The sequence below is a fragment of the Phalaenopsis equestris genome, unplaced genomic scaffold (assembly GCF_001263595.1).
Source record: "Phalaenopsis equestris unplaced genomic scaffold, ASM126359v1 Scaffold000180, whole genome shotgun sequence".
NCBI lineage: Eukaryota > Viridiplantae > Streptophyta > Magnoliopsida > Asparagales > Orchidaceae > Phalaenopsis > Phalaenopsis equestris.
Window position 1 is genome coordinate 635,988 of NW_018164622.1, and position 15,155 is coordinate 651,142.

The 15,155-nt window shown below is 32.0% G+C and overlaps 1 protein-coding gene across 1 annotated transcript in view; it reads left to right on the forward strand.

Annotated features, from left to right (window-relative positions):
- Window positions 1-301: 301 nt before the first annotated feature.
- Window positions 302-15,155, forward strand: part of LOC110022275 (dihydrofolate synthetase) — a 32,757-nt gene continuing 17,903 nt past the window's right edge. Inside the window, exons 1-5 of the mRNA XM_020721129.1 lie at window positions 302-913; window positions 1,037-1,134; window positions 2,538-2,688; window positions 9,220-9,282; window positions 9,700-9,861. Coding sequence (XP_020576788.1) covers window positions 518-913; window positions 1,037-1,134; window positions 2,538-2,688; window positions 9,220-9,282; window positions 9,700-9,861 — 870 coding nt within the window. The 5' untranslated portion in view covers window positions 302-517. The remainder of the gene's footprint in view (window positions 914-1,036; window positions 1,135-2,537; window positions 2,689-9,219; window positions 9,283-9,699; window positions 9,862-15,155) is intronic.

Below are 15,155 nucleotides of genomic sequence, written 5' to 3' on the forward strand. Positions count from 1 at the left end.
GTATATATATATATATATGTATATATATATATATATATGTATATATAATACTAAGTAATATATAATATAACGAATCACATGCCAATTTCGAGTTGCAATGAATCCGAATAACTCAATTTGAGCTGATTAATTTTAATTTTGAGCCGAATCGAGCTTATTTCAAGCTGAAGCAGATCCACGTAACTAAATTTAAGCCATCTTGTTTAGATTTCGAGCCCAATCGAGCTCAATTCAATTTTTTTCTTTTTTTTGCCAATTTGAGCCGCACTGAATCTATTTGAATTCGAGCAGACGCGAGTTGGATAATATTTGGAGTCATTTTCTCGACACCCCAATCCTTCTCCAGTGGCAGAACAATAACACCAACCTCTTCCTCCTCCTCCTCCTCCACTGTATGTACCATGGTTAGCGCTCCCTTTCTCCTCTCCTCTTCAGCTTTCTCTATCTCTCCTGTTACAGTCCTTTCCCATTATTGAATTACCCTACCAAGACCATTCTTTTCCCGTACCAGAACTTGATGATTCGAGCTCGGCGTGCACCAATACCTCCATCGTTTGGAACTCGCCGGCCGCCGGCGGAATCCCTGGCCTACCTTCTCAATTACCAAATTCTTACCCGCTTTTACTCTCTCCGGCAGCGATCAAAGAAGACGATGCTTGCTTACTGCCGTTTCCGTAACTCATTTAGTCACCGAAATTTGCTTCCGTTCAGGAGTTTCTCACCGCATCGAGTGAATTCAACACTCATTGAGGATCCCATGCTTTACGACTTCTTGGATTATATGGAACAACTCAAGAATTACGAGAGGATTGGTGTGCCTAAAGACGCTGGAACGGATTCTGATGATGGGTTTGATCTTGGTAGGATGAGGAGATTGCTACAGCGGCTTGGAAACCCTCAATCTCGTTTTAAGGTAACTGAATTTCTCTTTAGTTCAATTTAGTCCCAATTAATTGAAAATTTATGTATAAGTTGTTTCAAAATGTAATATTCAAATTTAACTTCTCAGTCCTCACTAACACACTAGCTTTACTAGGCTGTTCATGTGGCTGGCACCAAGGGAAAAGGATCAACTGCAGCGTTTATATCCAATATTTTGAGAGAAGAGGGTTATCTTGTTGGTTGCTATACAAGGTATTTGATTATCTTTTTCGCTTCAATTGCATTGTAATCCATCTTCCAAGATGAAGAAATGCAAATATAAAATGCTGAAATCATTTGAAAAATTATAGTGATCTTAAATTGATTATAGGTATTAGATATCAATATAGAGAGTGTAATATATTTCATAAATTTAAACAAGAAAAGCACTTGTACAATAATTTATCCAACATATTCAAGAAGAAACTATTAAATCCATCTCATGCAATCATCCATGGAATCATTCGTAGATTGGGACTCTCTGTCCACCGCCTTGGATTGGATATTTAGTTGCATCATCATCTTCATTTTTTTTAACCGACAAAACTGTATTTTTTTTCGCAATTCATTTCTTTTGTATGATTTTGATTCCTTTGTAAATAATGCAAAATTCATTCATGGTTTCTAACATCATAATTTAGTATGAACCATTAATCTATTGTTTGATAGAAATGTTTTTTTTTACCATCAATCAATAAATGGCATGGGTACCATAGCAAATTTGTGGCATATTCATTAATCTTGTCTTTATTTTTTCATCAAGACTCTAATACTATCATTTGAGTTGTTTGGGTGAAAATTTTGAGCAAGCTTACCTATTGATAATAGATGGAATGGAATGATTACATCATGCTGAACCATTTCGTTGTTTTATCATGTAAAAAAATAGGAAAAAAAAATGTAAGCTTTTAAGAATAATAGACTTGCTAATGGGTATAATGATTTACTTAGGGCTTATTTGGGATTACTTTTATTTTTATTTTTCTTTTTTTAATTAGATTTTAAAAACATGTTTGTTTAGTATTTTTTTGCATGTTTTTATTTTTTATTTAAAAAAAACAAATTAACATATATTTTTTTGCATGTTTTTATTTTTTATTAAAAAAAACAAATTAACATATTTTTAAAAATACTCAAAATGTTTAAAAGTTGTTTTGAGTGTTTTTTAAAAATAATTAAATATGTTATACATTACAAAAAATGTTTTATTTCAAATAAAGACATACACAAAACAAAATAAAAATAAAAAATTTAAAACAAAAGTTAAAACTGATCCCAAACGACCCCTTCTATTCTCATTCTAGAAACAACCATACAACCTCTTCCAACTTCTGAACCATTTTTGGATGGTTTGATCTTCCTCTCTAACAAAATTTGAAACTATCATGCATAGAAGTACGACATTCTTTATTATATAAAATTCAAACGGTGTATTTCACTGCTTTCATTTCTTGAATTTATTTATGTTGTCAAATGCTTTTTAAGTTTCATGACGAATATTATGACCTTTCCTTCAACTTGTTTTCCCTCATGGTTATCTTGAATGCTACTATACACTCTTTACATTTATTACTATAATTTGATGGGAAAATTTAAAGACCCACCTTGCTTTGTAGCCCACATCTTTTGACCATTCGAGAACGCATTTCTTTGGGAAGGAGTGGGGACCCTGTTTCAGCGGAATTATTGAGAGATATTTTTTATAAGATTAGGGGGATTATTGATCAATCCACAGAGATGGAAGGTGGAGCTCTAACCCATTTTGAGGTATGTTTTCATTTATGATAGTTGAGAGTATAATTTCTTAGCATTTATTATAACCGTTGATGTGTTTTAATATTTTGTGTTTAATTTGCATTGTAATGTTTATTTATTTATTTTTCTTTTTTGTATGTTCGCATAACTTATCTGCTCATCGTTGACCACTAAAGGACAAACTACTATTTTAAGCTGATTAAATCTATCAATAGGGGATAATTCATGAGTTAATGCACTGTTGTTAATTTAGAAATGTGAAAGTTAGATGAATTTATTTAGTTATTAAGTCTACTCTTTGATATTGCTATATTTTCAATCAAATTTTTTGTCTCATTTATAAATTTAGCTATTTACTTTATGTGCCGTGATTCCTTCTTTGATAGACATAGAACAATGTAGGCATTCTGTCTTCTTTTGACATTGAAGTTTCTATCAGTATTCTAATATTAGCTTATTTTCTAACTTAATAAACTTTATTAATATTAGTTGAGAATACAACAACAACAACAATAATAACATGCCTATATCCCACTTAGTGGGGTCGGCTACATGAATCATTTTTCTTCATTGTATCATATTGAGTGTTATATTTTTATTTAATTTTAATAGATTAAGATTAATTTTTAGTCTTTTTAGGTATACCTTCGCCTTTCTTAACATAAGTTGAATCTAAAACATCTACTCTCCTAACTATATCATCGAATGGTTGACGTTTAATGTGACCAAACCATCTAAGACGACTCTCTCTAATCTTGTCTGCCACTGGAGGTATGCCAGTTATGGATTGAAACGTTTAATGTGAGCAAAATCATATGATTGATTACTGTTGATGTGCATAACTATGGATCACATGAGCCCACCCACGGTCTAGGAAACTATGGGTCTATTATTACATTTGAGGGGAGAAATTATTCTCCGTTAGTTATCTATGATTTCTTCCCAAATCTCTTCCCTTAATTCGTGGAAGAGAGAATTGTTAATCTCTTCCCTTAATTCGTGAAGTCTTTGTTGAAGTACGAATGAAAGAGAGCAGGAAGAAACTCATGATGACAGATAATCCCACTACATTAAATGTTGACAGTTTGGCTTTATACACTCACAAATCATCTTAGGACAACAAATCAAAGAGGAATAGACCGTCGTGCGAACATTGCAAGAAGCTTGGTCATCTGAAGAACTGTTAGAAAATTTATAGAAAGCCAGCGGAATGGAAGCCCAACAAAGTTAAAGGTGATTGAGAAAATCAATCAAAGACACTATCAAAGGAAGACAAATCTCATGAACATAGTCCATTCAACAAGGAACAACTTGATGCTCTCCCAAGGCTTTTGGGATAATATTCTAAGCTTTCTACCAGCCTTCTAGCATATCAAGGTAGTCTTCCATTTGCTCTTGTTTCTCTCAATGGGAAGAATAAGCCTTGGATAGTGGACTCTGGAGGATTTGATCACATGGCAGGTGATATCAATTCTTTTCAAACCTTCCATTCTTGCAAACACTATGGTGTAGTTAGAACCACATATGGTTCCCTCTCATCTTTGGAAGGAAGAGGAAGTTTGAATTTCACAAAGGGTTTTATTATTTAACCTTTGCTTTATTTTCCTAAACTTAACTGCAATTTATTGTCTATTAGTAAACTCACTCGTGAAATAATTTATATTACTAAATTCTACCTTAATTTGTGTGAATTTCAGGTAATGGACTTGTAGAAGGTGACTGATAGTGCTGATAGTTATCATATACTTTATTTGCTTATTAGGACTCTCATTTCAAAAGGACTGTCCTACCATTCACAATCACTCGAGTCAAGTTTTGTATCTGAGTATGTATCTCATTGGAGTCAAGTTATGTTATGACATTTTCGTCTTGAACATTCTAATTTCTATTAGATTAAAAAATTGTACTCTTATTTGTTTATCAACAAAAAATCTAGTTCTTATTAATGTGAAAATTACCAACTTACTAAACTAACTTGACAAGAGTACTCAATTTTGAAATATAAACCAACACATCCCTTCTCCATGGTTCATAATGATATCTGGGGGCCCTTAAAAATAAAAAAAATACAAATGACGTTAGAGAATTTGTTACATTCATTAATGATCACACTAGAACCACTTGGATCTTTCTCATGAAGGAAAATTATAAAACTACAAGCATATTTGAAACCTTCCACTACATGATTTTCACCCAATTTCAGAGCAAAATTCAGATTCTAAAAAATCAATAATGCAAAGACTACTACAGCTCCACTCTCGGCTTTTATTTATAAAAAAATAACATCATCCATATAAGCTCTTGTGTTGATACACTCCAACAAACTAGTGTGGCTGAGAGAAAGAACATATATCTTTTTGAAGTGACCCGTTCAATTATATTCAATAATAATGTATTTAAATACTTCTGGGATGATGCACTTCTCACATTTACTTCTCATAAATAGGATGTCCGACAGAGTGCTAAATTTCTAAAAAACCTATCAACACTCTCTAAAACTCTTCCCCAACATTCAATCTTTCACCTCTAACCTACCACTAAAATTTTTTTGTCGCATCACCTTTGTTCACCTACATGAATCACACTAGACCAAACTTGATCCCAGGTCAATCAAATGCATCTCTATGAGCTACTCTTCAGATAAAAATGGGTATAAACACAACTTTTTAGCGACAAATATTCTACAACTCTATGGATGTCACGTTCGTTGAAAATCAATAAAATTATCCCAAATTTGACATTCAGAGGGAGAGTTGAAGAGAATATCATATTTGGGGCATCATTCAGGAACCTCAAGTTCACCTCTTTTATGTCCTTGATGAACCTACTCTTGTTTCCACTATCATAAATCAAAATGAAAATAAACCTCAAGTTCACCTCTTTTATGTCCCTGATGAACCCACTCTTGTTTCCACTATCATAAATCAATATGAAAATAAACGTACTACACTAAATCCTACCACAACTCCGTGCATATGCCAGAAGAAAAAATCTAGTGAGCATCTAAGGGATAATGTGCACAATCAGAAATGCAAATCACCAGAGTCAGCTCCACACACCTCAAGTATTCATATAAAGGTTGTATTAGCATATCTTAAGAATGAAGAGGCAGGAGCACAAAAATGCACAAAACACCCAGTAGAGGAATTTGTTTCCTATGAAAAATTTGTCCTTTTACAAATTTTTTATTTAGAACTCGGATAATGTGCAGGTCCCAAATTCAATCTAAAAGGCTTTATCTATTCCTACTTGAAAAGAGACTGGAGGAGGAGTTTATTGCCCTTGAAAAGAACGTTATCAGGATCACAAGAACTCTCCACCCAAGAAAAGAATTGTAGCATGAGAATGGGTATTCAATGTTAAATACAAAACAAATGAGAGCATAAAAAGGTTCAAGATTAGATTTATAGCAAAATGGTTCACTTAATCCTATGGGATCTACTATAAGGTGATATTTAAACCAGTGCGAAACTGAACACAGTAAGAGTATTACTGGACATAAAAATATATTTATTAATGGGGACCTTGAGGAATAAGTGTATATGGAGATACCTCTAGGATTAAAGAACAACATAATTGATTAGTTAGTGTGCAAATTAAAGAAATCATTATATGGGTTGAAATAATATTTCAAAGAATAGTTCGAAAGGTTCACTAAGAGTATTTTTGCCAATGAATACTATTAATGCCAGATCGATCACACTTTATTTATGAAATCAAATCAAGAAGATATGATAGTTATCTTTATTATATATATATAACATTATTCTTAAAAGAAATCACATAAGAGAACTTGAAACAATCAAAAGATTAATGACTTCTGATTTTGTGATCAAAGATCTTGTACCTTTATGATACTTCCCGACAATGGAAATAACTAGATCTAAAAAGGCAATGTCATATCCTAGAGAAAATATATCATTGACTTATTATAGGAGACATAAATGTTGGGGTGCAAATTGATAGTTACTCCTATGGATCCTAGTCGACGGACATTAATAGGAGAGGATAACATCTCGATTGAAAAATGGATGTTTCAAAGACTTTTGGGAGAATTTATTTATTTGTCACACACCAAATATGACATTTTTTTTTGTGGGTGTAATGTGCCAACATTTAAATAATCCAAATAAAGATCATTTAGAAGTGATCTTTTGAATCCTAAGTTATCTAAAGATGACTCCATGATGTGGATTGATATTCTAGAAAATTGAGAACCATAACATTTATATCTACACGGATGCTAGCTGGGAAGAAGAACTGACTGACAGAAGATCTGCCACCAGTTATTGTCCATTTGAATGGGGTAACCTGGTTACATGGAGAAGTAAAAAGTAAGTTGTGGTGGCAAGAAGTGCAAAATCTGAGTATCTTGCTATAATTCTAGGAATTTGTTAAGGGTTATGGCTAAAGAAATTATTGGTGGAACTGCACATGGAGAACAAAAACACTATTAAGATGTTTAGTGATAGTCAATTAGCCATCAATATTTCAAAGAATTTGGTACACCATGTTCGAACCAAACATATCGAAATTGGCTTACATCTCATCTCTGTGAAGGTCAATGGAGGGGTTGTCCAACTAGGCTATATCCCAACTCAATATCATTACTGACATTCTTACCAAAGCTCTTTCTCGGCACCACTTTATTGATCTCAACAACAAGTTTGAGAGGTAACCACATGGGCCTACCCACGGTTCAGGAAACCGTGGGTCCTCTACTACATTTGAGGGGGAGAATTTATTCTCTCTTTATTGTCTAATATTGTGTTTTTTATTTCTTTCCTTCTTATCACGTTGAATTGAATTTCCCTCCAATTGTATTAGGGTTAGTTTTACCTGTATATATTTGTTATTTGTTTAGTGAGAAAATAAGAAAGTTCCTCATAAATTCCACAATTAACATTAATATGATCATGAAAGAACATTTGTGCCAAGAATGAAGTAATTGGATTTATGCAAAGAATTGCATAACTACCTTCTAAAATTAAACTTTTTTAAGGAATTTAGTCTCAGATGCTAATTGAAGCATATCTCTTTGCATGTTAAAATAAAAGAAGATTTACATACATACCACTCAATTGTTATCTATTTACATATCTTACACCTAACACACCTAAACTTTAATTTTTATTAATTTTTACAAACACACCACCTTACTTATGCATGAAAAGATGTGTTTCAATTTTTAAAAGTTAAAAGTGGTATTTTTATGTGATACGAATGATTTGAGTGATATAAATGTAAAAAAAATCAAACATTAGGTGTTAGATTTGTAAATACATAGGTATTGGGTCGTATGTATGTAGATGCCCCTAATATAAAGGTAGGCATAAATACAAACTTGATTACAATGAAGAACACAACTTATAAATACTCTTTCATTGGCTTATGAGAGTATAAGAAGAGCTCGCGAAATGATGCTGGTTATTTGGCTGATACAACAAAGCTCCTTGATGTTTGAGGGAATGAGAATGGGAGAAGATACTTGAAAATTATTAAAAAATAATATAGTGAATGAATTTAAATCCCCCTAAAAATAAACCTAATAAAGGACAGACTAATAAATAAATATTTAGCTTTTCTTTGAAAGACACATGTTGCTTAAAGAGAAATATAGTGGAGGAAACAACAATATGATAATCTATGTATACCACATATCCATGTACATGTACTGTCACAAAAGATGAAAAATAGACATTTTTACATGTATGATAAATTTAAATGCATTCTTATGCATATTTATAAAATTATTTGCATGTTTATGCATCTATATGATATCTAGAAGATTTATAAAATGACATATGGTAACAATTGTTAAACAAATCAAATACGGTACTGTTTTTTGATAGACGTTGAATATTAACATGTTAAATAGGTTTTTTTTTTTAACATATATAGAGTTTATTTAATTTTTTCTATATGTTTTGCAAAATGGATGACCGGAAAGCAAAAATTGATGACAAAAGTATGAGGCCATTTGGTTACTTATTAATGATATTAACTTTATTTATTTATTTTTTTTTTGCCAAAAACGCCATTTAAGATTGTGTTGAATTTTCCTCTTTAGATTATTAACTTGCTTCTTTAAAAAAATTGATTAATTAAAAAATTTTCAATTACTAGGATAAAAAGCTAAAACTGAATGGTCTAGATTTTTTCTTGACAAAAGTTTCAAATTGTATTTTAATGTTAGTCCATTAACCTTTTGTTGGTTATCAGCACAGCACTGATCTTGCTTTAATGGAAATATTTTTTGTATATCACATTTTCCTTAGAGAACTAAATGGACAAGGGTGGTTAGTGCAATAGATTTTATGAGATCATAGAGGAAACTAAATTAATCGGTTGGACAAGGTGGTTAGTGCATTAGATGCCAAAAGGGATCATAGAGCCAGTTTTGCTCTGCCATTAATGATCCCATTTCATAGTCTTGGTTTCGTCTTTTCCAAAAGAATTCTCCATCTTTTGATTCTCTCAAGGATTGCGCATTTCCCAAATGATTTAATTCTTTAGTTTTTTTTAACCAGAATCCTTCTGTAGGTTTTCACTGCTTTGGCCTTTGCTTTATTCTCAGAACAGGATGTTGATGCTGCTGTTATTGAAGTAAGTGACTCTGTTCCTATCATATAAAAAACTTCAATAGTTTTCATATGTTTTTTTTTGGAAGATTTATGCGCATACCACTCAATTCCTATGTATTTACATATCTAATGCCTAATCTTTAATTTTTACATATATACCACTTTTCCTATGCATGAAAATATGTATTTCATCTTTTAAAAGTTAAAAAGGGGTATTTTTGATGTGATATGAAGGATTTTGGGTGGTTTGACAGTAAAAAAACAATGTTTAGAAGTTAGATATATAAATACTTAACAATTATGAGGCATATACGTAATTGCCCCTTTTTTTATGAATCAGAGAATTCTTATACTGCCTCTTTTTAATTTCATTCTTAGCTTTAACATGTTATTTCTACTAAAAGCAAGAAATATATTATATATTATATCACTGTATCAGGCAGGCCTGGGAGGAGCAAGAGATGCTACAAATGTGTTATGCAGTACTGGGCTGGCTCTATCTGTGATAACGTCCATAGGTGAAGAGCATTTGTCTGCATTGGGTGGCTCCCTCGAAAGTATTGCAATGGCGAAGTCTGGAATCATAAAGCCTGGACGGCCAGTTGAGCCCTTCTAACTATTCATCTCATTTCCGTTACCCTAATATTATATGGAAGATTTACATACATACCACTCAAATCTTATATATTTACATATCTAAATCTATACTCCAACTTTTACATACATAACACCTTACCTATGCATAAAAAGGTGTATTTCACTTTTTAAAAGTAAAAATGGTGGTATTTCTTATGTGCTTATGTGATATGAAAGATTATAAATGTAGAAAGCAATGTGAAGGTGTTAGATATGTAAATACATAGGAATTGGATGGTATGTATTTAAATGCCCCTTGTTTTTAAAATGCTAGTTCCAAAATATTGCCAAACCCTTTAATTGAGAGATCGTGATTGTGTTCAAAGCACTATAGGTTATTTCATTAATAAAATTTTAGCTTTCAGGCTTTCAGAAAAACCCTCATTTTGATCAAGAAGATGATCTTTTTATATGTTTTGTTTAATTTTGTTTTTTTTTTCTGGTTCTGAAGCAAATGTTTGTCAAAATGCTGCATCTTTTAATGAAAATCCAACATCGCATTCTTCTATTAGTTCCTTCTTTGATGGCCTGTTTTGTGCATGAATTAGTAACACCTTGCAGTTGTAATCATTATTAAACTGTCAAGTATCAAGCACATTTCCATAATCATATTATGAAATGAGGCATTTATATACATACAATCCAATTATATATATTTACATATCTAATACCTTTTATATTTATACCTTCCAAATCTTTCATATCACATAAAAAATACCACTATTTTTTACTTTAAAAAGTAAAATACACCTTTTCATGCATAGGTGTGTGTATATATATATATATATATATATATGTTGTATGCATATGTAAAAATTGAAGTTTTGGTGTTAGATATCTAAATACATAGGAATTGAGTGCCATGTATGTAAATCTTATGAAATTTTTCTATGCGCAACTTCATTTTATGACATGTTCAATTCCCTTTTAGCTATGATAGCAACAGCTTTGGTGAAGACATTAGCAACTTGGTGTATCAGGATATAGCTTAACTGTATTATTCCATCGTTAACTTTGTCAGAGATACAATACCTATCAATTTCAATATGTTTGGTTTTGTCGTGATGCATAGGGTTCTTGGAAATACTTATAGCTGTTTGACTGTCACAAAACATTTGCATAAGACTATTAGAGGTATACGCCAATTCCTCAATAACTTTTGAATGCAGATCCCTTTATAGTTTTCTAAGGCAAGTGCTCTATACTCTGATTTTGCACACTGCTTCTAGCGACAACAACTTGCTTCATATTTCTTCATGTGACCATATTTTTTTTATATATATGAGCTATACCTGTAATGGGCCTTTTGACAGTAAGTTCCCCAAACCAACTTTTATTAATGTAGACTTCTACTATTATTTTTTTTGTTCTCTAAAAAAATAATCCATAACTAGGAGTCTTTTTAAGAAATCTCAGGATCTTGTACACCATCTCCAAATGCTCTTTATTTGAGTTATTTATATGTTGGACACAATACTAACATAGTATGCAATATTTGGTCTAGTATGTGATAGGTAGAGGAGTTTTCCCGTCAATATTTGATATCTTTCATTATCCATAGATGTACCTTCTTCTCCCCTATTAGACTTCTTATTGAGATTCATTGGAGTATCAACATGTTTGCATCCAATCATCATTATCTCCTTTAACAAATCTAAGATGTATTTCCTCCATGCTCAGGAAATATCTCATAGTTCATTAGTCATTAATTTCAAACTCAGTGCCAAACACTTCTTTGGTTTTATGATTTTTTCTTTTACCATCATCAGTAAGGATCATATCTTCCACATATATTATTAGTATAGCAATTTTATCTCTCTGAGTGTGTTTAATGAACAGTGTATGATCAACTTGATCGTGAAAATATTTATTAGATCTCATAGTTTTAGTAAACTTTTCAAACTAAACCCTTGGTGATTGCTTAAGATCACAGAGAGATTTTCTGAGTTTGCATATTAGGTGTTTGTTGAAATTATTCTCAAGTCCTGATGGTATCTCCATGTATGTTTTTTTTTTCAAGATCCCATTAAGGAAGATATTTTTTATGTAAAGTTGATGCAATTTACACTTTTTATTAACTACTAATAAGAGGAGAACTTTGTTAGTGTTCAGTTTGGCAACTGATGCAAATGTTTCCTAATAGTCAATCTCCTAGATTTGAGTGAAATATTTTGCAACCATTCTAGCTTTGAATCTCTTAATATCATTTTCAACTTCGTACTTAATATTGAATGTCCATTTGCATCCATCTGGTCTCTTATCCTAAGAAAGTTTAGTAAGAATCCATGTGTCATTATGCTTTAGTGATTGAATCTTCTTTTCAATTATTTTCCTTCATTCTAGATTTTTAAGAGCTTCATGAATGGATTCAGGAATTTGCAGACCATCTATGCTAGATACAAATGCTTTATAGGATTAGGATAGCTTCCTATAAGCTTTATACTCCTGAATTGGATATTTTGTACAACTTTATTATCATCAGCACACTAGAAGATGAAGGAGATAACTCATGAGTTTTATATTCTTCACCTGAAATTTCAGGTGAGTGTGGACTTAGTTTTTGGCTTGAGCAGTTCTATTTTTGCAAGTTGTCTTCCACCTATTCGAGGTTTTTCTTCCTTATCGTGTAGACACAAAGTTCTTTATTATGAATTTCAGGGTTAGTTGGTTGGACATCCTCAAGTAGGATATTTTCATGCATTAGTATTTTGGAGATAGAAGGGCTAGGTGAAAGAGGGTTAGGTTGTGACGCAGTGTAGGTGTCATTAAGTGAATCCTAGAATTGATGTTCATTTGAACTTTTCCTGTGAACATCATATTTGGAATAGTATGATTGATTTTCAAAAAATATGACATCTATGGAGTTGTGGTATTTTTTGGCAACAAGTGAGTATCACTTATAACTCTTTTTGTTGGAGGTATACCCCAAAAAAATATACTTGATGAATTTAGAGTCAAGTTTTGTATGGTTTAGGGAATGGATATAGAAAAAATATACACACCAAAAAATTTTAAGTGGTGCTGTAGAAGAGAAAACTCTGATGTTGGGATAGTTATCCATCAATATATGAAGTAGTGTTTTGAAATTAAGTTTGGAACTTTTTGAAAAATCATAATTAAACTGGATACATCAAGAAGATGTTCATTATTTATCTCAATTGTCTCATTTTGTAGTGGGGTATCAATACATGAACTCACATGGATGATTCTAATTTTTGAAAGTAGGATCCAATGTGGAGTTGAAATTATCTTTTGCGTTATCTATTTTGAGGATTTGAATTTTACATTGTAATTGAGTTTGCATTATGTCATGTAAGGTTTTTGGAAGATTTGGGTTGTTTTAAATTTCTTCATCATTAGGAATATCCAAGTGGTTCTAGTGTGATCGTAATTGAGTTTGCATTACATTGTAATTGAGTTTCCATTATGTCATGTAAGGTTTTTGGAAGATTTGGGTTGTTTTAAATTTCTCCAAAATTAGGAATATCCAAGTGGTTCTAATGTGATCGTCGATGAATGAACAAACTATCTAGCTCTCCTTAAGGTACTTATTCTTGAAGGTCCCCAAATATTTTTGTGAATAATATAAAAAAGATGTGAGAGTTTGTATTAGGTCATGAGATAAAAATCACTAGTGTGTTTGATAAGCTGACAAATCTCTCTTTGATAAGTACTAAATTTTTATTGATAAACAAATGAGGATACAATTTTGTAACATAATTAAAATTGTGATGGCCCAAATGATAGTGCTATAACATGACTTGTTTTTCTACATACATAGACTAAATGGATTTTAAGACTTGAGAAAAATTTGGAGGTGGGACCACTTATGTGTTTATAGAGACTTTTCTTGAGCATATATAAGTCTTGACGCGTTGTAGGACTGACAATCACCTTTCTCGAACCCATCATCTGAAATTCAAAAGACTTTATAAGGAATTCAATTATATATTTCATATCACGAGTAAGATTACTGATTGAAATTAAATTAAAGTTCAACTGTGGAATGTATAAAATAGAAAAAAGGAGGAATATCCTGATAGAGCTCCATGTCTTATTTTTCAGTAATTTTTTGTATGATCCATTTGCAAGTCTCACAGGTTTAGATCTATAAGTTTATTGATAGTTGACTAGAGCATTGATGTCTCCTGTCATATGATCAGAAACTCCTGAATATATAATCTAAGGTCTAAATCTCTCATTGCTGGCAAGATGGGAGACGGGTTTTCTATTGAGTTTTGTCACGAAACAACCAACATTTGTCTTTGAGGTACTCAATCTTCTTGCAATAGTCACATATGAAACGATTCTTCAAAGAACTTTGAGTCATAGTAAATATTATGGGAGTATAGAGCTGAGCTTTTAACACGGTGAACTCCTTTTTTCTGTCATCATATGCTTCTTTTTGTTCTTCTCTTCTAGCTTCAGCAAAATCTTCACGAATAGATAGAAGAGGCTTTTTTCACATGTTCCTGTTGACCTCATTTTTGGTGGTCTAGTCCTCCTCTTAGGGTTTAGGATCTAGCCTTAGAGATCTCCCTTTGACTATCTTAGAACCTTAGAAATGGGACCCGCCTTCTTGCTACCCAGCAGTTTTTGAAAGCCATTTCACGTTGTCAGACGTTGAATTCCTAACTTGAGTAGGGGAGTTTTGGGATTAAGATATATCTGTGAAGTAAATGCATGCTTACCTATTCTCTGTTACAATGGAAAGATTACGAATTATGTTATACGATCATCTTACATTTATGGGTTTCTCGGACTGATCTAGTGTATCATTTTCTCCTTCTATTTAATCATCTTACATGTTTTATATCGTGATTGTGGGAATATTACATGATTGGCCTAAGATGGATTTTTAGAATTCCTTGGATATGTTAAGCTTTCCTGGAATGATGGTGGCCATTTCTCTTGTTTGCAATTTCTTTTTTTTTTTAGCCATGAAGGAAAGTTTAAAAGCATGCCTCTTGTCCTATGTTCTGAGCCTTTGAGGAATTCTTTTTTTTGCTGCCTTTAGCCGAGAATTGCTAAAGCCGTAATCTGTTTAGTTGCTTTTTATTTCTTTATAACTTGGCTTTGAATGATCCTTACCTTTATGTTGTAAGAATACAGGAATGTTAACTTAAATGATATGCATAAATGCATTAATGATGCTTCACCATTCAGTGGAGATTAACAACTCAGAGAGAAAACTGGAGGGTTCTTTTGTGGATATTTGCTTTGGCTGCTTTAACATATTTTGAATTGATTTTGAATCAA